The 22,912-nt window shown below is 44.7% G+C and overlaps 1 protein-coding gene across 1 annotated transcript in view; it reads left to right on the top strand.

The window, feature by feature from the left end:
• The window catches only part of nos1apa (nitric oxide synthase 1 (neuronal) adaptor protein a), a gene marked incomplete at its 3' end in the record, with an annotated part of 220,760 nt that overhangs the window by 120,220 nt on the left and 77,628 nt on the right, over positions 1–22,912 (top strand). Inside the window, exons 3-4 of the mRNA XM_084185811.1 lie at positions 3,512–3,604; positions 6,969–7,027. Of these exons, the coding sequence (XP_084041937.1) occupies positions 3,512–3,604; positions 6,969–7,027 (152 nt within the window). The remainder of the gene's footprint in view (positions 1–3,511; positions 3,605–6,968; positions 7,028–22,912) is intronic.

Here is a 22,912-nt window from a genome sequence, read left to right as displayed (position 1 = left end):
GTCATAGACTGTTCTCTCTGCTACCGCACGGCAAGCGGTACCGGAGTGCCAAGTCTAGGTCCAAAAGACTTCTCAACAGCTTCTACCCCCAAGCCATAAGACTCCTGAACAGCTAATCATGGCTACCCGGACTATTTGCACTGCCCCCCCACCCCATCCTTTTTACGCTGCTGCTACTCTGTTAATTATTTATGCATAGTCACTTTAACTCTACCCACATGTACATATTACTTCAACTACCTCAACTAGCCGGTGCCCCCGCACATTGACTCTGCACCGGTACCCCCCTGTATATATAGCCTCCCTACTGTTATTTTATTTTACTTCTGCTCTTCTTTTTCTCAACACTTTTTTTGTTGTTGTTTTATTTTACTTTTTTTGTTTAAAATAAATGCACTGTTGGTTAAGGGCTGTAAGTAAGCATTTCACTGTAATGTCTGCACCTGTTGTATTTGGCGCATGTGACCAATAAAATTTGATTTGATTCGTTATGTATAGTACGACATGCTGTACGTCGTACTGTGCGTTGTTATGGTTTATGACAGTGTGCTGCTTTACGTATGAATGGGTTGTCAGAATGAGTGGCACATGTCATTAAACATCAGAGTGATGTACAATGTGAAACTGTGCAGATTCTTCTACGGTTAAACTAGATATAACACCATTATTGCAGAGAATCAGACAAATTATGCTACCCTCTGCCTATTGGCTAATTACACTATATATACAAAAGTATTTGGACACCCCTTCAAATTAGTGGATTCGGCTATTTCAGCCACACCCATTGCAGACAGGTGTATAAAATTGAGCACAGAGCCATGCAATCTACATAGACAAACATTGGCAGTAGAATGGCCTTACTGAAGACCTAAGTGACTTTCAACGTTGCACCGTCATAGGATGCCACCTTTCCAAGAAGTTAGTAAGTCAAATTTCTGCCCTGCTAGAGCTGCCCCAGTCAACTGTAAGTGCTGTTATTGTGAAGTGGAAACATCTAGCAGCAACAACAGCTCAGCTGTGATGTGGTAGGCCACACAAGCTCACAGAACGGAACCGCCGAGTGCTGAAGTGCCTAGAGCGTAAAAATTGTCTGTCCTTGGCTGCAACACTCCCTACCGGGTTCCAAATTTGCCTCTGGAAGCAATGTCAGCACAACAACTGTTCATCGGGAGCTTCATGAAATGGATTTCCATGGCCGAGCAACCGCACACAAGCCTAAGATCACCATGCGCAATGCCAAGCATCAGCTGGAGTGGTGTAAAGCTCGCCGCCATTGGACAGTGGAAATACGTTCTCTGGAGGGATGAATCACGCTTCACCATCTGGCAGTCCGACGGACGAATCTGGGTTTGGCGGATGCAAGGAGAGCGCTACCTGCCCCAATGCATAGTGCCAACTGTAAAGTTTGGTGGAGGAGGAATAATGGTCTGGGGCTGTTTTTCATGGTTCAGGCTAGGCCCCTTAGTTCCAGTGCTGCCAACTTTGTGGCCCTTTCCTGTTTCAGCATGACAATTCCCAGTGCACAAAGTTTGGTCCATACAGAAATGGTTTGTCAAGATCGGTTTGGAAGAACTTGACTGGCCTGCACAGAGTCCTGACCTCAACCCCATCGACACCTTTGAGATGAATTGGAACGCCGACTGCTAGCCAGGCCTAACCGCCCGACCTCACTAATGCTCTCTTGACTGAATGGAAGCAAGTCCCCACAGCAATGTTCAAACATCTAGTGGAAAGCCTTCCCAGAAGAGTGGAGGCTGTTATAGCAGCAAAGGGGGGACCAGCTCCCCATTAATGCCCATGATTTTGGAATGAGATGTTTGACGAGCAGGCGTCCACATACTTTTGGTCCTATAGTGTAGCTTATTCAAGCCTGTCTCAAAATACAACACTGCACATTTAAGACAAATAAAAGCTCTTTACCTGACTCGCTATTCAAAGATTTCTAGAAATGTACACGTTTTGGGGTCTTGTAGGAAGCAATCACTCCCCCATTGCTGACTACAAATTATCTATAACTGGGCTAATAACTCACCATCTAGCAAAGGATATGAACAAATGTACAAATGTGCACATGTTGCAACATGTAGCTCTCACTTTGATCTCAAAACAAGCACATCTACTCACGACTGCTCATGTTGTAAAAACAGTCCAGTTCAAAGTGAATGGCACAGATCCATATATGGCAATGGTCTATTTGCATATAGGCCTACTACAGCTCTGATTGGTTATGGCGCACCGGTCTGTGTAGAGTACGGGTCTGAGTCATGCCCAATAGAATTCTACTCCGATGCGTTCTGCCTAAAACAACATTTCTTGCATAGTTAGTTTTGCATACAAATTGCATAGTTCATTTAGTTTCGGTATGTTGCATTGAAAGTGGCTAATTTTGCATTGATTCAATCACAATTCCCACAGTGAAGGGAAACATTGGTAGTGTTAACTTACGGGGAAAACTCTAGAAAGTTGAGTGAAGTTCAATCTCATGCTTCTCTGCACAGAAGAAGGTGTGTGTGCGGGCACAGCTTAGAGGGAACATTGATTACCGGTGTGATCATATAGCCTACCTCAAATGTTGAAATATGATTTTTTTAAAGGGGTCTGAGAAGAACAACAATGCATTAGCAGGGCAATTCAAGCAAAGCCAATATGTGGTGATAATGTTTTGGGCCTATAGCCTACTGCACAAACCTCATTACTACAGTACTGTTTTTAATAGGTTAATGTTGCATAGGCCTACGCTTTTTAAGTAATGTAAAAAAAAAACTGTAGATCTCGGCTTGCATTTGGACTCAGAAAGTGATCTTGACTCAAAGGTTGGTGACTACTGTTCTAAGCAAAAACAATTGCCATGCAGGCTAGCTACTTCTTTCCAGCCGCTAACTAGCCAACTAAAGCTAACACACAATCCCATCAAGCAGGTGAAATGACAGCAAACTATGTGCATTTTCGTTTGTTTTACCTTTGTTTCTATTTCCATTTATTTGGATATACCCATTATAATGATCCTGATAAATGAATTTGCCTGGCTCAGAGAAACTGTCAGTCTCGTCACGTTCATGAGACTTTTGAAAAAAGGCAGGCAGTAAGGTTTAGACAAATCCCAGCCTAGTAGCATTAGCAAACCCCAGCCGAGTAGCATTGGGAACTATTTTCTAGGGGAGTTTGTAAATTGCCTGGCTGGGCTGTGGAACAGTGGATGTGCATTGATAATTCAAATTTCCGACTTGCTAACTGGTTGTAGTTATACACATGCCGCGTTCAACCAGTTATTACATTTACATTTTAGTCATTTAGCAGACGCTCTCATCCAGAGCGACTTACAGTTAGTGAGTGCATACATTTTCATTTTCATACTGGCCCCCCGTGGGAAACAAACCCACAACCCTGGCGTTGCAAGCGCCATGCTCAACTTGCATTGAAAAGTTAATCCGTTCTTCTCTAATTAAAAGTTAAACTATTCTTCTCTAATTGTTATATAGTTACTAATTTTAATCAATCTTTCTTTCCACAGTATGAATTCAAAGTGAAAAACATAAAGAAGAAGAAGGTCAACATCATAGTCTCAGTGGATGGAGTGAAGGTGGCACTCAGAAAAAAGAAAAAAGTGAGTCTGTTTATAGTGAGTCTTTTATTTATCTTTTGTAACCTGTTATTATATTTACATTTGTGACTGTCTGGAGCTTAGGGGCAGGGAGTAGAGTGGATGGGTGTTGTGTTGTTTCTAACCTCCCCTGTCAAACTGTGCCCACTCAGCCATTGTTGAGCCATGTCATATCCTGGGGTTGTGTTAAGGAGTGAGTGGGATTCAAATCCTGTCACCAGCTGTGAGAGGGAGTGATTAGCGAATCTGTGCCCTGTTAAATAAGGCTCCAGGCAGGGTAGAGTGAAGGAGAGGATTGAATCTGTGCCTGGCTAAACTAACAATTCAGACAGGGTAGAGTGGCAGAGAGGAGTGTATCTGAGTGGCAGAGAGGTGTGTGCTGTGCATGTGTCCACTCTATCCCACTCTAAATGCCAATGGATGCTTCTATGTCCGCAAGGGTGCGCCGGCCTATCTGCTCCTCGGGGGTCCAATGGCCTATATCTCACCTCCCCACACATCCCAGCCAACAAAACTCTGTGGATGAGGCTTTATTTATGCAGTCAGTGGAGTGGAAGAAGGAGACCTAGTATGAGGCATAAAAAAAAAACAATACTTGAACACAAACTGCCAGCAAGTCTTCTATATCAGAGTCATTCCAGTGCAGAATGGATTACCCTTTAGAGTCCACACAGACCAAGGCCCTTACCTTTATACGGGACTCATCCTATGGAGGAAAATGAGAACAGAGAGAGGAGGAAGGAGGGAATAAAGAAAGGAGGAAAGAATATAGAAGGAAGAGAAAGGGAATAGAGAGAGGAGGAAGAGCAGAATAGAAGAAGTGACCACTAGACCGTAAAGGATAATTGCCCTCGATAACCCCTGTGAAAAAACAAGAGAGAAAAGCGCCTCACACCCTGGTCAGACCCTCTAAGCAGACAGTAAGGGCCTCTGCCAGACCCAGAAGCTCTGGTTGTATTATTCTAAACAGCTGGAGTGAACTGGTGTTTGTATTGTTATTATGAGCTGTACAGTGAATGCAATTATTGTGGTTTGAATGGGGCTCTATTGGGCTGTGTCTGCTTTGTCTCTCAGCCTGCTCTCTGGCGAGGGATGAAATGTCAACTCGTCCAGAGACTGCCTCATTTACATCTCACAGAATGGAATGAAAATCAATAGGATAAATAATTCCAATCACTCTCCTTTTGACATTTATATTATGTCAGTAATCTGGGACGAAGCCCAGTATAGAGAGAAAAATAAAGAATGAGATTGAGAGAGCAGAATGAGAGAAAGACAGAGAGAGTGTCACGTACGTTAAGAGACGGGTCGGACCAAGGTGCAGCGTGAAAGGCGTACATGTTTATTTAACTAATAAACACACGACACAGTAACCAAAATAACAAACTTAACCGTGACGGTCCAAAGGGCTAACACACAAGCCTAAACAGGAACACAACAAGATCCCACAACACAGGCAGGAAAACTGGCTGCCTAAGTATGATCCCCAATCAGAGACAACGAGCGACAGCTGCCTCTGATTGGGAACCACACCCGGCCAAACATAGAAATACAAACCTAGAATATTCACACCCTGACCGAACTAACTAGAGTTCTATAGGCCAGGGCGTGACAGTACCCCCCCCCCCCCCCCCCCCAAAGGTGCGGATTCCGGCCGCACAAACCTGACTGAATAGGGGAGGGTCCGGGTGGGCTTCCAGCCTCGGTGGCGGCTCCGGAGTGGAGAGGCTGACCGGAGCTGGCTTGGGCACCGGTGGAGCAGACCGCTCTGGCTCCGGAGTGGAGCAACCGACCGCAGCTGGATCAGGCACCGGTGGAGCAGACTGCTCTGAACGGGCACGGGCCGGACTGACGACGCGCACCACTGGCTTGGTGCGAGGAGCAGGAACAGGCCGGGCCGGACTGGGAACACGCACCACTGGCTTGGTGCGAGGAGCAGGAACAGTCCGGACCGGACTGGGAACACGCACCACTGGCTTGGTGCGAGGAGCAGGAACAGGCCGGGCCGGACAGGGAACACGCACCACTGGCTTGGTGCGAGGAACAGGAACAGACCGGACCAGACTGGGAACACCCACCACTGGCTTGGTGCGAGGTGCAGGAACAGGCCAGGCCGGACTGGGAACACGCACCACTGGCTTGGTGCGGGGAGCAGGTACGGGGCGTACCGGACTGGGAACCGGCGCTGGAGGTCTATGACTGTCTCCGTCCTTTACACTCCGCGCCCCGTCCTCCTCCAGTGAGGACTCCTCCTTGAGCCCCCACGAGTGCCGTGGTCGGGGCTCCTCTCTGTCGCTCCCCGACCACCCTTTTAGGCCCCCCCAAAAAAATGTTGGGGCTGTCTCTCCTTCCCACCCTGATCCCTTTCAGGGCCTCCATCTGCCTTGCCAGATCATCTTATCTCCCGCCAAGTCCATACTCTTTGCTCCTCCTGGGCACGCTGCTTGGTTAATTGGTGGTGGGATCTTCTGTCACGTACGTTAAGAGACGGGTCGGACCAAGGTGCAGCGTGAAAGGCGTACATGTTTATTTAACTAATAAACACACGACACAGTAACCAAAATAACAAACTTAACCGTGACGGTCCAAAGGGCTAACACACAAGCCTAAACAGGAACACAACAAGATCCCACAACACAGGCAGGAAAACTGGCTGCCTAAGTATGATCCCCAATCAGAGACAACGAGCGACAGCTGCCTCTGATTGGGAACCACACCCGGCCAAACATAGAAATACAAACCTAGAATATTCACACCCTGACCAAACTAACTAGAGTTCTATAGGCCAGGGCGTGACAGAGAGATAATGAGTCAGACCGAGAAAGAGAGAGAAAGCTAGGGAAAGTGAGAGAAAGAGTGCATGTGAGGGAAAGAGAGAGACTGAAAGAGTGAGAGGAAGAGCTAGAGAGAGAGCAAGCAAAAAAGAAGCGGCCAAAGAGAACGACTGAGTAAGAAAGATATGAAGAGAGCGAGTGAAAGAAGATGAGAGAGAGAGCGAAAGAGAGAGAGAGAGCAGAATATCTAAATGGAACATCACAGCTAGATAACTGTTGTCTTCACCGTGTGGATTGTGGATTGATTGGCTCAGTATAATCAATATCTCCTTGAGCCCAACATCCAGCCCAGCAAGGTCAAAGTTAATTACCGTGGCAATCCGAGACACTGTGTTAAATGACAGTAGCTGTAGTTAGCGGCGACAGCCTCATTTAAAGTGTCTGATGTAGGTGTAAAGGTACCTCACAGAGGACCTGACCTCCTCTCACTCCACCTTAGCCTCTCTCACACACTTCCCTAACATACACAAACCCCTGGCTGACTCTCTTCCACACACTCTTCACTAAACAAGTGTTATTCTGTCTTTCCATAGAAGAAGGAGTGGACGTGGGATGAGAGTAAGATGATGGTAATGCAGGATCCCATTTACAGGTAAGACTTCACACTTCAGCACCATCTTACAGCAGTAAGTTTGTCCCATCGAAGGGCATGTCAGGTCAAGGCGGGGCCTGGGTGGTTTCCATGGTGACAGCTGGTGTCATAACACTCTTATTGTCTCCAGATGGGCTGGGTCGGTCCAATCTGACCCTGGGACACACACAAAGACACACACACACCCTGCAGCTCCTCGGGTGGTTCAGACCAGTCCAAGACGTTACCATGGATGGGGGTATAGAGCTTTAATTTCACAAACGATTGACCACAGCTAATTCCTTGTGTTACACTAATAGCGTTAAAATCTGTGTTGTACAGTATACAATTATCGATGTTGAAAAGTAGTTGAAATTTGGTCAGTCCACCCTGGGCTTGATGTTAACATCCACAGACGGACCAGACTAGACCAAATCTGAACCTATCATAGACGTACAGTACCAGTAAAAAGTTTGGACTCATTCAAGGGTTTTGTTGGCTGATGAAAAGGAAATGTGGACAGTTCTTCCAATATCTTCCTCGGAATTGGATACGGACGTGCGCAGTTGCATCTCCGATGTGTCTGTCTTCACTTGTAGCCTGTGAGAAAGACCTGATCACGTGACAGAGAGCCATGTGCGTGAGAGGTGCTTTGGCAAGCATGGATTTTTTTAGTGGGCATTACGGCCACACAAAGGGGATACAGCCGGGAAATTCGAGGCATTATCAAGTGCTTGTCAAATTGTGAATGAGAGACTTATGAGGTGTGGACAGCCTGCGCAAAAAACAAAGCAGAGCTCATGCCTTTCATGCAACTTTTTTCAGATCATCATTACAGTCGCATCATGCAGCCTTAGAATGTATAAAAAATCAAAACATATTTGTATCACAACAAAAGTTACATAAATAACTCTAAATTAATCATATACAGTGGGGGGGAAAAGTATTTAGTCAGCCACCAATTGTGCAAGTTCTCCCACTTAAAAAGATGAGAGAGGCCTGTAATTTTCATCATAGGTACACGTCAACTATGACAGACAAATTGAGAATTTTTTTTCCAGAAAATCACATTGTAGGATTTTTAATGAATTTATTTGCAAATTATGGAGGAAAATAAGTATTTGGTCACCTACAAACAAGCAAGATTTCTGGCTCTCACAGACCTGTAACTTCTTCTTTAAGAGGCTCCTCTGTCCTCCACTCGTTACCTGTATTAATGGCACCTGTTTGAACTTGTTATCAGTATAAAAGACACCTGTCCACAACCTCAAACAGTCACACTCCAAACTCCACTATGGCCAAGACCAAAGAGCTGTCAAAGGACACCAGAAACAAAATTGTAGACCTGCACCAGGCTGGGAAGACTGAATCTGCAATAGGTAAGCAGCTTGGTTTGAAGAAATCAACTGTGGGAGCAATTATTAGGAAATGGAAGACATACAAGACCACTGATAATCTCCCTCGATCTGGGACTCCACGCAAGATCTCACCCCGTGGGGTCAAAATGATCACAAGACCGGTGAGCAAAAATCCCAGAACCACACGGGGGGACCTAGTGAATGACCTGCAGAGAGCTGGGACCAAAGTAACAAAGCCTACCATCAGTAACACACTACGCCGCCAGGGACTCAAATCCTGCAGTGCCAGACGTGTCCCCCTGCTTAAGCCAGTACATGTCCAGGCCCGTCTGAAGTTTGCTAGAGTGCATTTGGATGATCCAGAAGAGGATTGGGAGAATGTCATATGGTCAGATGAAACCAAAATAGAACTTTTTGGTAAAAACTCAACTCGTTGTGTTTGGAGGACAAAGAATGCTGAGTTGCATCCAAAGAACACCATACCTACTGTGAAGCATGGGGGTGGAAACATCATGCTTTGGGGCTGTTTTTCTGCAAAGGGACCAGGACGACTGATCCGTGTAAAGGAAAGAATGAATGGGTCTATGTATCGTGAGATTTTGAGTGAAAACCTCCTTCCATCAGCAAGGGCATTGAAGATGAAACGTGGCTGGGTCTTTCAGCATGACAATGATCCCAAACACACAGCCCGGGCAACGAAGGAGTGGCTTCGTAAGAAGCATTTCAAGGTCCTGGAGTGGCCTAGCCAGTCTCCAGATCTCAACCCCATAGAAAATCTTTGGAGGGAGTTGAAAGTCTGTGTTGCCCAGCGACAGCCCCAAAACATCACTGCTCTAGAGGAGATCTGCATGGAGGAATGGGCCAAAATACCAGCAACAGTGTGTGAAAACCTTGTGAAGACTTACAGAAAACGTTTGACCTGTGTCATTGCCAACAAAGGGTATATAACAAAGTTTTGAGAAACTTTTGTTATTGACCAAATACTTATTTTCCACCATAATTTGCAAATAAATTCATTAAAAATCCTACAATGTGATTTTCTGAAAAAAAAAATCTCATTTTGTCTGTCATAGTTGACGTGTACCTATGATGAAAATTACAGGCCTCTCTCATCTTTTTAAGTGGGAGAACTTGCACAATTGGTGGCTGACTAAATACTTTTTTTCCCCACTGTAGGAGTACCTGTTTCTTTGTTATCCACTCAACACAGAACAGCCGCATATGCGCACTCCCTCAAATCATTTGGAGAAAATAGCCTTTCTATGTTATTCAGCTTTGTTCAATTGTATTCTTCATACTTTAAAATAATATAAAATAATGCCATGGAATTCTAATCAAATCTTGTCTGCTAATTTAACTCGTGTGGCCCACAGCCTTATGGCATAGCCAGATCAGGGCCTAACATAAGGACAACTCAGAGTATGCTATTCTGTTCTTCTGAAATAGACTACATTTTCTTCATATCATGTTTCTATAGACCTGTCTAAAATAAATAATGGATTTATTGTGATGGTGTAGGCTATACAGTGTATTTGGAAAGTATTCAGACTCCTTGACTTTTCCACATTTTGTTACGTTACAGCCTTATTCTAAAATGGATAAAATCAATAAAAAATCCTCATAAATCTACACACAATAACCCACAATGACAAAGTTTTTTAGACATTTTTGCAAACAGAAATACCTTATTTACATAGTATTCAGACCCTTCGCTATGAGACTCGAAATTGAGCTCAGGTGCATCCTTTTTCCATTGATCATCCTTGAGATGTTTCTACAACTTGATTAGAGTCCACCTGTGGTAAATTCAATTGATTGGACATGATTTGGAAAGGCACACACCTGTCTATATAAGGTCCCACAGTTGACAGTGCATGTCAGAGCAAAAAACAAGCCATGAGGTCGAAGAAATTGTGTCGAGGAAAAGGATTGTGTCGAGGCACAGATCTGGGGAAAGGTACCAAAAAATGTCTGCAGCATTGAAGGTCCCCAAGAACACATTGACCTCCATCATTCTTAAATTGAAGAAGTTTGGAACCACAAAGACTCTTCCTAGAGCTGGCCGCACGGCCAAACTGAGCAATCGGGGGAGAAGGACCTTGGTCAGGGAGGTGACCAAGAACCCGATGGGAGAAACTTCCAGAAGCACAACAATCTCTGCAGCACTCCACTAATCAGGCCTTTATGGGAGAGTGGATGGACGGAAGCCACTCCTCAGTAAAAGGAAAATGATGGTCGGATTCACGTTTATCGTCGAAGAAATGAGCATAACACCGAGGCCTGTACTCTGGAGCGGGATCGATTTGGAGGTGGAGGGTCCGTCATGGTGTGTTTCAGCATCATCGGACTGAGCTTGTTGTCATTGCAGGCAATCTCAACGCTGTGCGTTACAGGGAAGACATCCTCCTCCCTCATGTGGTACCCTTCCTGCAGGCTTATCCTGACATGACCCTCCAGCATGACAATGCCACCAGCCATACTGCTCGTTCTGTGTATGATTTCCTACAAGACAGGAATGTCAGTGTTCTGCCATGGCCAGCGAAGAGCCCGGATCTCAATCCCATTGAGCACATCTGGGACCTGTTGGATCGTAGGGTGAGGGCTAGGGCCATTCCCCCCAGAAATGTCCGGGAACTTGCAGCTGCCTTGGTGGAAGAGTGGGTGGGGTAACATCTCACAGCAAGAACTGGCAAATCTGGTGCAGTCCATGAGGAGGAGATGCACTGCAGTACTTAATGCAGCTGGTGGCCACACCAGATACTGACTGTTACTTTAGATTTGTGATTATTCCATTTCTGTTAGTCACATGTCTGTGGAACTTGTTCAATTTATGTCTCAGTTGTTGAATCTTGTTATGTTCTTACAAATATTTACAGATGTTAAGTTTTCTGAAAATAAACGCAGTTGACAGTGAGAGGACATTTATTTTTTTGCTGAGTTTAGATGTACCAAAGGTCTGCATCAGTGGCTTGTAGGCTATGCGTGGAAGCCAGGAGATGCTAAATGTGTTTATGTTAATTAACGGTCAATTACTATGAGACCGGCAGTTGTTTGCTTGACAATCACCGCTGACAAAATTTCACCGCCACAGCCTTATGCCCGCTTACACAGACGATGTCATACACTGTATTTAAAACAAAGACACAGAAAATGAAAGGAGCCATCCACACCTACAATAAAACAATCACGTTGTCCTTTGTCTAATGTCAAAGGGATAAATATTTACAGTGTAGTTCTAATCTCTGATTTAGTACAGAGCAAAGGTAGAACAAAAGCCTCCACACTCTAGCTCTCTAGAAGAGGTTTTGCTACCCCTGTGACTTAAAGACTGTGAAGGAGACTGTTTAGGAAGTTCTAGTGACCTTGTAGGAAGTTCCTCTGTGTGCTGCGGCAGCCAGCAATCCTCTTGGCAGCGGGGTGTGGGTGTGTGAACCGCAGAGTGGGGGCTCAATTCTGCTGAGGTCTGGGTTGCCAGGCAGCTGTTTCAGGCTCCTGAACAAATACACACGCGTGCACACACACACAGTGTGGAGTGATTTGGAGGCTCAGACAGATTTGATGAAAATTTTGAGAAATACAGTGCAGTGTCTGAAGCTAGTCACTAATACACACACAAACACAGCCTGTAAAACCAATTGAGGGTGCATGCCAAAGCTAGCGAGGAACAGTGTCGTGACACTGGGCTATGACAGGAGAGGACTACAGACAAACTATCTAGTTATAACCCCCTGATTTATCTATGAAAATAGAGCTCTTTGACCATGCACATCAGTGGTGGGTTTTGCTTCGAAAGTAAGATGCATATGGAGAAAATAACCCCATACCTACTGTAGAATATATTGGTGGTGGATCTTTGATGTTATGGGGCTATTTTGCTTCCACTGGTCCTGGGGCCCTTGTTAAGGTCAACTGCATGAACTTTACCCAGTGCCAGGACATTTCAGCCAAAAACCTGGTTGCCCATGCCAGGAGGCTGAAACTTGGCTGCAAGTGGATGTTCCAGCAGGACAATAACCCCAAGCACACATCACAATCCACAAAAAATCAACATTTTGCAATGACCATCTCAGTCGGGTCAGTCTTTTGGAGCCTCACCCTCCCCGCGCCGGTGACATCAATTCCGAGCCCCACCCGATACCGACATCAGGACAGATTTGTATCCGCAACCCAATCCACTCGCATAGAATTGTTCCGAGAGCCAATCTGTGACCCGGCAAATAACATCAATTTATTTAATTGTTTTTATGACCCCAGAGTAGGTTATTATTCCCCATTAATTTGTCTGCATGTGTATTCAACATATTTTCATAATGAGATGCGGCATATCGACAACTCAAATCGTTCTGAAAAAAAGGGCATTCTAATTAGCCTTCTTACCTAATGAAAGCCTATAGCCGATATTGTCACGTTCGCTTAAGGAGGAGGACCAATGCGCAGCGTTGAATGCGTACATATTATTTATTAAACAGATCACCTGATCAAAACAACGAACGAAACGTGAAGTCCTTCGATATACACAAACCAAAAGGAACAAGAAACCACAACACAAAGTGAAAAGACCGATAGTTAAATATGGCTCCCAATCAGAGACAACCAGCTGACACTCGTTGCCTCTGATTGGGAGTCACTCAGGCCCACATAGATATACAAACATAGATTACATACCCTGGCTCAACATAACATAGTCCCCAGAGCCAGGGCGTGACAGTACCCCCCCCCAAAGGCGCGGACTCCGACCGCGCCAAACAACCACAACAGGGGAGGGACCGGGTGGGCACTCCGCCTCGGCGGCGGATCCGGCTCCGGACATGACCCAGGCACGGGTTGTGCTGGACTGACGAAACGCACCACAGACTTGGTGCGGAGAGCAGGCACGGGCCGTGCCGGACTGACGACGCACACCACTGGCTTGGTGCGGGGAGCTTGGATGGGCCAGACTGGGCTGGCGACGCGCACCACAAACTTGGTGCGGAGAGCAGGAACGGGCCGGGCTGGGCTGTCGACGCACACCGTAGGCTTGGTGCGTGGAGTAGGAACGGGCCGAACCGGGCTGACGACGCGCACCACAGACTTGGTGCGGAGAGCAGGAACGGGCCGGACAGGGCTGACGAAACGCACCACAGACTTGGTGCGGAGAACAGGCACGGGCCGTGCCGGACTGACGACGCACCCCACTGGCTTGGTGTGGGGAGCAGGAGCGGGCCGAGCCGGGCTGTCGAAGCGCACCCCTGACTTGGTGCGGGGAGCAGGAACGAGCCGAGCCGGGCTGACGACGCACACCACTGGCTTGGTGTGGGGAGCAGGAGCGGGCCGAGCCGGGCTGTCGAAGCGCACCCCTGACTTGGTGCGGGGAGCAGGAACGAGCCGAGCCGGGCTGACGACGCACACCACTGGCTTGGTGTGGGGAGCAGGAGCGGGCCGAGCCGGGCTGTCGAAGCGCACCCCTGACTTGGTGCGGGGAGCAGGAACGGGCCGATCCGGGCTGACGAAACGCACCACAGACTTGGTGCGGGGAGCAGGAATGGGCCGGACCGGGCTGGCGACGCGCACCACCGACTTGGTACGGAGAGCAGGAACGGGCCGGACAGGGCTGACGACGCGCACCACAGGCTCGGTGCGAGAGGCAGGAACAGGCCGAACCGTACTGGGGACACACGCCACTGGCCCTATGCAGGGATCAGGAACGGGCCGGACCGGACTGGTAATACACCCCAGTACCTCTCGCCGTGCCTCCACACTTTCCCTCTCCTCTGTGACCAGTGGCCCCCTTAACCTGGCGGCCTCCTCTGCACACCCGCTGGACCGCTCCATCGCGGCCTCCGGCTGCCCCGTCGTCCACGTCGTGAGCCCCCCCCTAAAAATTTTCTGGGGTTCTCTCCTCCCCGTGGACCAGGCCTCCCTAGTTCTCGCCAGACTCTCACTCCACTGCTTCAAAGTCCAACCTTTCTGCTCTTCGCTTGGCTGGGCCCAGTTGAGACTCCTACTCCACTGATCCCAGGTCCATCCACTCTCCTCTTCATGCTGCTTGGTCCTGTCTTGGTGGTTTCTTCTGTCACGTTCGCTTAAGGAGGAGGACCAATGCGCAGCGTTGAATGCGTACATATTATTTATTAAACAGATCACCTGATCAAAACAACGAACGAAACGTGAAGTCCTTCGATACACACAAACCAAAAGGAACAAGAAACCACAACACAAAGTGAAAAGACCGATAGTTAAATATGGCTCCCAATCAGAGACAACCAGCTGACACTCGTTGCCTCTGATTGGGAGTCACTCAGGCCCACATAGATATACAAACATAGATTACATACCCTGGCTCAACATAACATAGTCCCCAGAGCCAGGGCGTGACAGATATAACAAAACAAGACCGTAACACTCAATATTGTTTAGATAATCAAATTGATTAATTGAAACTTAAATAAACAATTCCCAGAATCTAAATATAGGCTGCAAAAATACATTCAATTAGTAGGCTATACTCAAATTTTTAACAGCCGTAACGGTTTAAACTTGTTATGGCCTGCGCATGGTCTAAATGAATGAAAGCCTGAATTAACATAACAATTAAATGATAATAAACTGAATTAGCCTATCGTAAACAAATACCTGCTTGCACTTTTTGCAGGCTGTGTATCCATCTACCGGGTTGTTGTCCCTGTCCACAATGACTCCAAAATCCTTCCAAACCAAACCGGGGATTTCACTCGTGCAGCACCTGTTTCCATGATGGTGTATTTCATAACCTTTTTATTTATCCAGTTAGGCCTACGTTCGCCATCTTCACGTGAGCTAGGCTTGCCAGGGAAAATACACTTGGCAACATATTTTCACGTGGGGGGATGAAACATAAGTTTCAGCATCACACAAATAATGGACTGTTCCCTGATCCACTGAGTGTGTGGCTGGTAGCCTATAGGTCTGCCTCACTGCTCACAGAATGGAATTCACAACACAATTCAACACAACAAGATCCTGGGTTTGTAAAGAAAATCAGATTATTTTGATTTAAAACATTTTCGACCCGCATTATAAGTGTCCTGAACCGTAAATTGACCCACGTGTTGAAATAATGTTTTCATTCCCCCCGAAAGCTGATTTTGTTGCGGATCAAACGCGGGACTCTACATCAGAGATGTATTTGCTAGCAGATAGCACAGTCTGCCTCAGGGGTACAGAGGAGAGCAGAGTGGGGGGTACTTCACGCTTGAATGTGTTATTCTGTCGGGAAGATTGAAGCTGCAAGCTGTTTTAGAACGTATAAATTGTTTGTTCTCCTGTTCTTAAGTAGTAGGTGTGTGTGTGTGTGTCTGTGTGTGCGTCAGAAACACAGAGTGGGGGCTCAAGTTCCGAAGTGTCAAATAAAATCAAACTTTATTTGTCACGTGCCGAATACAACAGGTGAAGACCTTACCAGGTATCTCTCAGCATGGAGATACCTGCCAATTCCTCCTCAGCAATTACACTGATGAAAGGTCGGTCACACAGCAAGCATACAAAGTCAAAATTATGATTAGTAATATAGCAACCTCAACTCTGCTGACCAGCTACTCTGCTATTTGGCATCTTTGGGCATCTTTCTATGATATGGCTGGACATGGGCCAGAGGTAGTGACCACTAAGTACACCCTACACTACCCTATAAAATGCTACACACACACTTTCTCTCTGAGAGACTGCCCTTGTAAGCGTGGAGGCTCAGGCATGCACTTACAAACACTCCATAGCAGAAGGAAAGTAACAGAGTGTCTGTGATTGGTTGGTTGTGTTCCCTGCATCAGGGACAAACAGCAACAGCAGGGTGTTCTGCTTATGAAGCTGATGTCTGAGAGCAGTCTGGTTAATCAATACACTGATGAAGACTAGAGGAACTCTGCTGACTGACTGACTGTTTGTTTTATATCACATGCAGGGAAGGCACTATTGTATACACACACTCACCCGCAAACTTCACACACACACACACATCCGCAAACAACTCTCTCTCACACACACACACACACAGGTGCACACGGACACACTCACTCATGGGCATGGACAAACGTATGTACACAGCAATAAACATGCACAATTTGTACACATAGTCAACAGGGGCAGGATATATATTTCCAGAACTCACTATGCCTTCCAGGAAATAGCCATCATCATCTGTCAGTCCTCTGACATACAGGTTTATATTTGATCCTGAGCTCCTGGACTTCATTCTTCAAAACATTTAAAAAGCATTTGTCAAATGTGTCGGCTGGTATCATTATTTTATTTTATGTCTCTCTCTCTCTCTTAATAGCTTCACTCTTGCTCTCTTTCTCTCTCTCTTTCTCTCTCTCTTTCTCTCTCTCTTTCTCTCTCTCTTTCTCTCTCTCTTTCTGCACAGCCTCATTTTGAATAAACAAACAGCAGCAAAAGTGGCAGCCCCTTGATAGTATGTTGACCGTGTGTGTGTGTGTGTGTGTGTGTATATGTGTGTTTTTATCTTTTCCTAATAGAGTAATTACTTTCAGATTAGCACAGAGGAAGTGAAGGAGCCGGCACAGATTAATTCCCAGAGTGCATTGCCAGAAGCCTGCTAACATGGCTTTCCACTGGGCTACAGAAACACACACCACACACACACACACACACACACACACACACACACACACACACACACACACATGGTTTTGTTATTGTAACAGAATTAAAGGGGTAGGAGAGTCAATGTAGATAAATACCTTTGATAAAGCTTTGATTATTGTTACACACGTTCACACTATCCCTAGTCTATTGCACTAACATACCGGAATCAGTGTGTGACGAGTAACCAGGTACAGTAAGTTGTTTACAACAGAATTACATATTTCAGCGGTACACATGTTTCCAAAGAAGTGAACATTCCACAAACAGTGGGTATCATAAGTATTCACCCCCCTTGGATTTGTTCACACTTTGATGCATTACAAAGTGGGATTGAAATGGATTTAATTGTGATATTTTTGTCATTGATCTACACAAAATACTCCATAATGTCAAAGTGAAAAGAAAATTATACAAAATGTTTACAAATTAATAAAAAGTTAAATAACTAAAATATAGTCGTTGCATAAGTATTCACCCCCTTTGTTTAGGCAAACCTAAATGAGTTCAAGAGTAAAATTTGGCTTACATAATAAGTTACATGGACTCACCCTGTGCACTAAATGTTTTTATGGGCCTAATAGTAAAGACATTTCATTTAACGGTAAAATGTTTTTTATTACCCTTTAATTTGGCATGAACACAACCAGTCATGGATGTTTTCATCTTATTGTCAAACAAATCACTTCAAAAAGTAGGCTACCTAAGCATGTTCGTCCACTCCAAAATAATTCCAGCATCCAAACAGTGTACTGTGTACTTGCGCCATTTGGTGAATGGAAAGAGACATCTGTTACAAAACACCGAAAGGTTTCATGACATTTGGTGATTGTCATAGGGTCTACACTCTTGTAGCCTGAATTAATTGATGTGTCTTGCTGACAAAAGTATATTTTTTCTAGAAAGAGAAGTTGGGACACCGGAAAAGGGGCTCAGATACGGGACTGTCCCGGGATGACAAGTGCAGCCACATGGGGAAAGATTTGGTGGGGGTGTTCGTTTCATTTGGATTAAGCTTTTATTTTAATATTTACTACTGTAGCAGTACAAATTGCATTTGAAACAAATAGGAGAATGGTTGAATTAGCATTATTTAGAGACCCCCCCTCCCCCTTTTAGGGGGACTCATGTCTCATTCAGGGGTTCTGAGACCCCCCTACCCCCCATAATTCACAATCTGTCTGTCCCCCATACATACAACATTTGTCCCTCGGTCAAGTATTGAATTTCAAGCACAGATTCAACTACAAAGATCAGGGAACTCATAAAGAAGGGCAGTGATTGGTAGATGTGTAACAATAACAAATCAGACATTGAATATCTCTTTAAGTGTGGTCAAGTTAATAATGATGCTGTGGATGATGTATTAAACCTCCCAGACACAACATAAATACAGTTGTCCTTCTGAACTGAGCTGCAGGACAGGAAGGAAACTACTCAGAGATGTCACCATGAGGCCATTGGGGACTTTAAAACATCTACAGAGTTCAATGGCTGTGATGGTTTGTACTGCAAGAAAACACGGCAAAGGAATACACTTTTTGGCCTAAATGCAAAGCCTTATGTTTGGGGCAAATCCAGCACAACACATCACTGAGTAACTGCCTCCTTATTTTCAAGAAAGCTTGGTGGCTGCCTCATGTTATGGGTATGCTTGAAAAAAAGAAACGGGATGGAGCTAAGCACATGCAAAACCCTAGAGGAAAACCTGCTTCAGTCTGCTTTACACCAGACAATACCTTACAATCCTAGAGGAAAACCCGCTTCAGTCTGCTTTATACCAGACAATACCCTACAACACAAGGCCAAATCTACACTGCAGATGCTTACCAAGAAGACAATGAATGTTCCTGAGTGGCCAAGTTACATTTTTGACTTAAATCTGCTTGTCTAGCCATGACCCCCAACACCTTGACAGAGCTTGAAGAATTTTTAAAAGAATAATGGGCAAATATTGCACAATCAAGGTGTGCAAAGCTCTTAGAGACTAACCCAAGAAGACTCACAGCTTATTGTTTTTACATGTATTGACTCAGGGGGGTGAATACTTTTTTTCATTTTCCATTTTTCATAAATTTGTAAGATATATACTGTATATATTTTTTTACTTTGACATTACATAGTATTTTGTGTAGATGGTTGCCAAAAATGACAATTAAATCAATTTTAATTTCACTTTGTAACACAATAAAATGTGAAGAAATCCAAGGGGGGTGAATACTTACGATACCCACTGTATTCACGTTTATACATTATAAGCAGTCAGGAATGAAAGAGAACCATACTGACACTTTTCACAGAGGCGTTTCCTGAAATGAGATGGATGTGTGTGGGTGTGTGTATAAATACCCATAGAGTGTGTGTGTGCAGTATGCTCCAGTGATCTTAATGCCACCATGATTATTTAATCAAGATAATCTCACCATGTAATCTTTCTTATACAAACAAGCTGTCTGCTATATTTACATACACTTTCTCTCTTATCCCAGCTCAGAGCCCTACGGTACAGTACTGTATCTCTTCACTAACAGGGTAAAACACCCAGACTCTCACCCCCCAGGGACCACAGATAGTGTCAGCCAATGATGGAGGGTGTTAACAGTGTACTCTAGTATCCCCGTCAGTCAGTGGTAGCTATTGGCAGACACAGGTCCACCACAGTCATTCATCTATTTACAAACAGTCGCCAGAAACAGATATTAAGAAGTGTACCTTTAAAGAAACTATAAGACCTCTACTTAATCATACAGCATATTGTTTATCGATCCTCAGTCAGTTTTAAAAAGGTATTGTGTTAGACTCGCAGTGGTATTCAAAGTCGGGGTTGCGACCTGGGAACTGCAGTGGGGTCGCCAAAATTATTATTATAAAATAATATACACTACTGTTCAAAAGTTTGGGGTCACTTAGAAATGTCCTTGTTTTCCATGAAAACATACATGAAATTAGTTTGAATAAGAAATATAGCAAAATGCATAGGAAATGTAGTCATTGACAAGGTTAGAAATAATGATTTTTAATATAAATAATAATTGTGTCCTTCAAACTTTGCTTTCGTCAAAGAATCCTCCATTAGCATCAATTACAGCCTTGCAGACCTTTGGCATTCTAGTTGTCAATTTGTTGAGGTAATCTGAAGAGATTTCACCCCATGCTTCCTGAAGCACCTCCCACAAGTTGGATTGGCTTGATGGGCACTTCTTACGTACCATACGGTCAAGCTGCTCCCACAACAGCTCAATAGGGTTGAGATCCGGTGACTGTGCTGGCCACTCCATTATAAACAGAATACCAGCTGACTGCTTCTTCCCTAAATAGTTCTTGCATAGTTTGGAGCTGTGCTTTGGGTCATTGTCCTGTTGTAGTAGGAAATTGGCTCCAATCAAGCGCCGTCCACAGGGTATGGCATGGCGTTGCAAAATGGAGTGATAGCCTTCCTTCTTCAAGATCCCTTTTACCCTGTACAAATCTCCCACTTTACCACCACCAAAGCACCCCCAGACCATCACATTGCCTCCACCATGCTTGACAGATGACATCAAGCACTCCTCCAGCATCTTTTCATTTGGTCTGTGTCTCACAAATGTTCTGCTTTGTGATCCGAACCCCTCAAACTTCGATTTGTCTGTCCATAACACTTTTTTCCAATCTTCCTCTGTCCAGTGTCTGTGTTCTTTTGCCCATCTTAATCTTTTGAACGGTAGTGTATATTCTGAACAAAATATGAAGAGTACAGATTATAGTATGGGACAATATACAAACGTTTTGAGAAAGATCATTTGAAAAATCTAATTTTATGAAATGTAAATGAATTTAAGGTTATTTGTTGATGTCAAAATCGAAATGTACAGATTTTAAGGTTGTGTCATATTATTTGGGTTCCCCAGAAATTCTGGCGGAAAAAAGGGGGTCCCCGCTGAAAAAGTTTGAATACCACTGTGTTAGTGGATAGTACCATATGTTATACAAACTGTTGCTCTCTTTATTCAGTGGAGTGTCATTTGGAGCACTTAAAGAGAGCTGTGAAATATGGCTGTGATTATATCTGAAAATCCCTAAAACTGATCAACTCTAAAAATGCCACTAGTCCATGAACCTTAACAGCCCAGTTTCACTTACTTAACATAATTTATGGTATCTCTGTTACACAGAATGGAATACCCCCGGACAGTGGCGGCTCCTGAAAAAATTCTCAGGAGGGGCAATTTTTCTGATGATTTAGGTGACCTACACACGTGCACGAGTCCGTGCACGCGATTCCAGATATCTTTACCTCTGAATAAACTGCCTTTATTATACCATATCCACCCTGTCCAAAGTCTCTACTTGGTCTCAGTTCTCCAGTAAACTTGTGATTATCAACAGTACACAACGGTAACAAACAATTGGGGGAACTCACGGGGCAGATAGTAACCACTTAAAAGGAAGCGATTCCCAAACCTTCCATAACAAAGCCATCACCTACAGAGAGATGAACTTGGAGAAGAGTCCCCTAAGTAAGCTTGTCCTGGGCCTCTGTTCACAAACACAAACAGACCCCACACAGCCCCAGGACAACAACAACAACAACAACAACACAATTAGACCCAACCAAATCATGAGAAAACAAAAAGAGAATTACTTGACACATTGGAAAGAACAAACAAAAAAACAGAGCAAACTAGAATGCTATTTGGCCCTAAACAGAGAGTACACAGTGGCAGAATACCTGACCACTGTGACTGACCCAAATTTAAGGAAAGCTTTGACTATGTACAGACTCAGTGACCATAGCCTTGCTATTGAGAAAGGCCGCCGTAGGCAGACCTGGCTCTCAAGAGAAGACAGGCTATGTGCACACTGCCCACAAAATGAAGTGGAAACTGAGCTGCACTTCCTAACCTCCTGCCAAATGTATGACCATATTAGAGACACATATTTCCCTCAGATTACAGCGATCCACAAAGAATTCGAAAACAAACCCAATTTTGATAAACTCCCTTATCTACTGGGTGAAAAACCACAGTGTGCCATCACAGCTGCAAGATTTGTGACCTGTTGCCACAAGAAAAGGGCAACCAGTGAAGAACAAACACCATTGTAAATACAACCCATATTTATGTTTATTTATTTTCCCATTTGTACTTTAACTATTTGCACATTGTAACAACACTGTATATATACATAATATGACATTTGAAATGTCTTTATTCTTTTGAAACTTCTGAGTGTAATGTTTACTGTTAATATTTATTGTTTATTTCACTTTTGTTTACTATCTACTTCCCTTGCTTTGGCAATGTTAACACACGTTTCCCATGCCAATAAAGCCCTTAAATTGAATTGAATTGATAGTAAGGTCGCAATGACACAGAAAGCAGTTCAATGTCGGGGTACAGAGTCGCTCTCTTACCAGGATCGCGGTCCGCTCTGACCAGGGTGAAGGTGGCCGGCTCCACTTCTCTGTCCGGGACTCATCCAGCCAAGTCTCCCAGCTGTATTGGGATTCAGCTGCCAGCAGCGTTTTCATTATTTAGTCCGTTCGTAGCGGGTATGTACACGATCAACAAGATCAGTCCAAAACCAACCACTGGAAATCCATGGTTGGCAGAATGTTTGTAAACTAAGTCTACAAATTAAAAACATAAAATAACGCCGCACTGCAGGTCGCAACAGAGACGCTGATAGCCGCCATTGTCTTAGTTACGTTCAACGTTACGTCACGTATGACGAAAGCGCGTAAGTGCAAGCCCACAGACACCCATAGAGAATGTATTGAAAGCTTTGAAATGTGAAAAAAATAGATTTTACATGACAGGCTATGAGAGACTTCTGGGCGATTTTCAACTTGACTGAAATCGCCCCAAAAACGGGCGGGGCCATTTGAAGCACGACTTTAGCCTGATTTGACATTTAGTGGCTGGCAGATCAGACGTGAACACTGATAACTGCT

The sequence above is a fragment of the Coregonus lavaretus genome, assembly GCF_964263955.1.
Source record: "Coregonus lavaretus genome assembly, chromosome: 21".
NCBI lineage: Eukaryota > Metazoa > Chordata > Actinopteri > Salmoniformes > Salmonidae > Coregonus > Coregonus lavaretus.
This window is presented reverse-complemented; position numbering and strand designations above follow the sequence as displayed.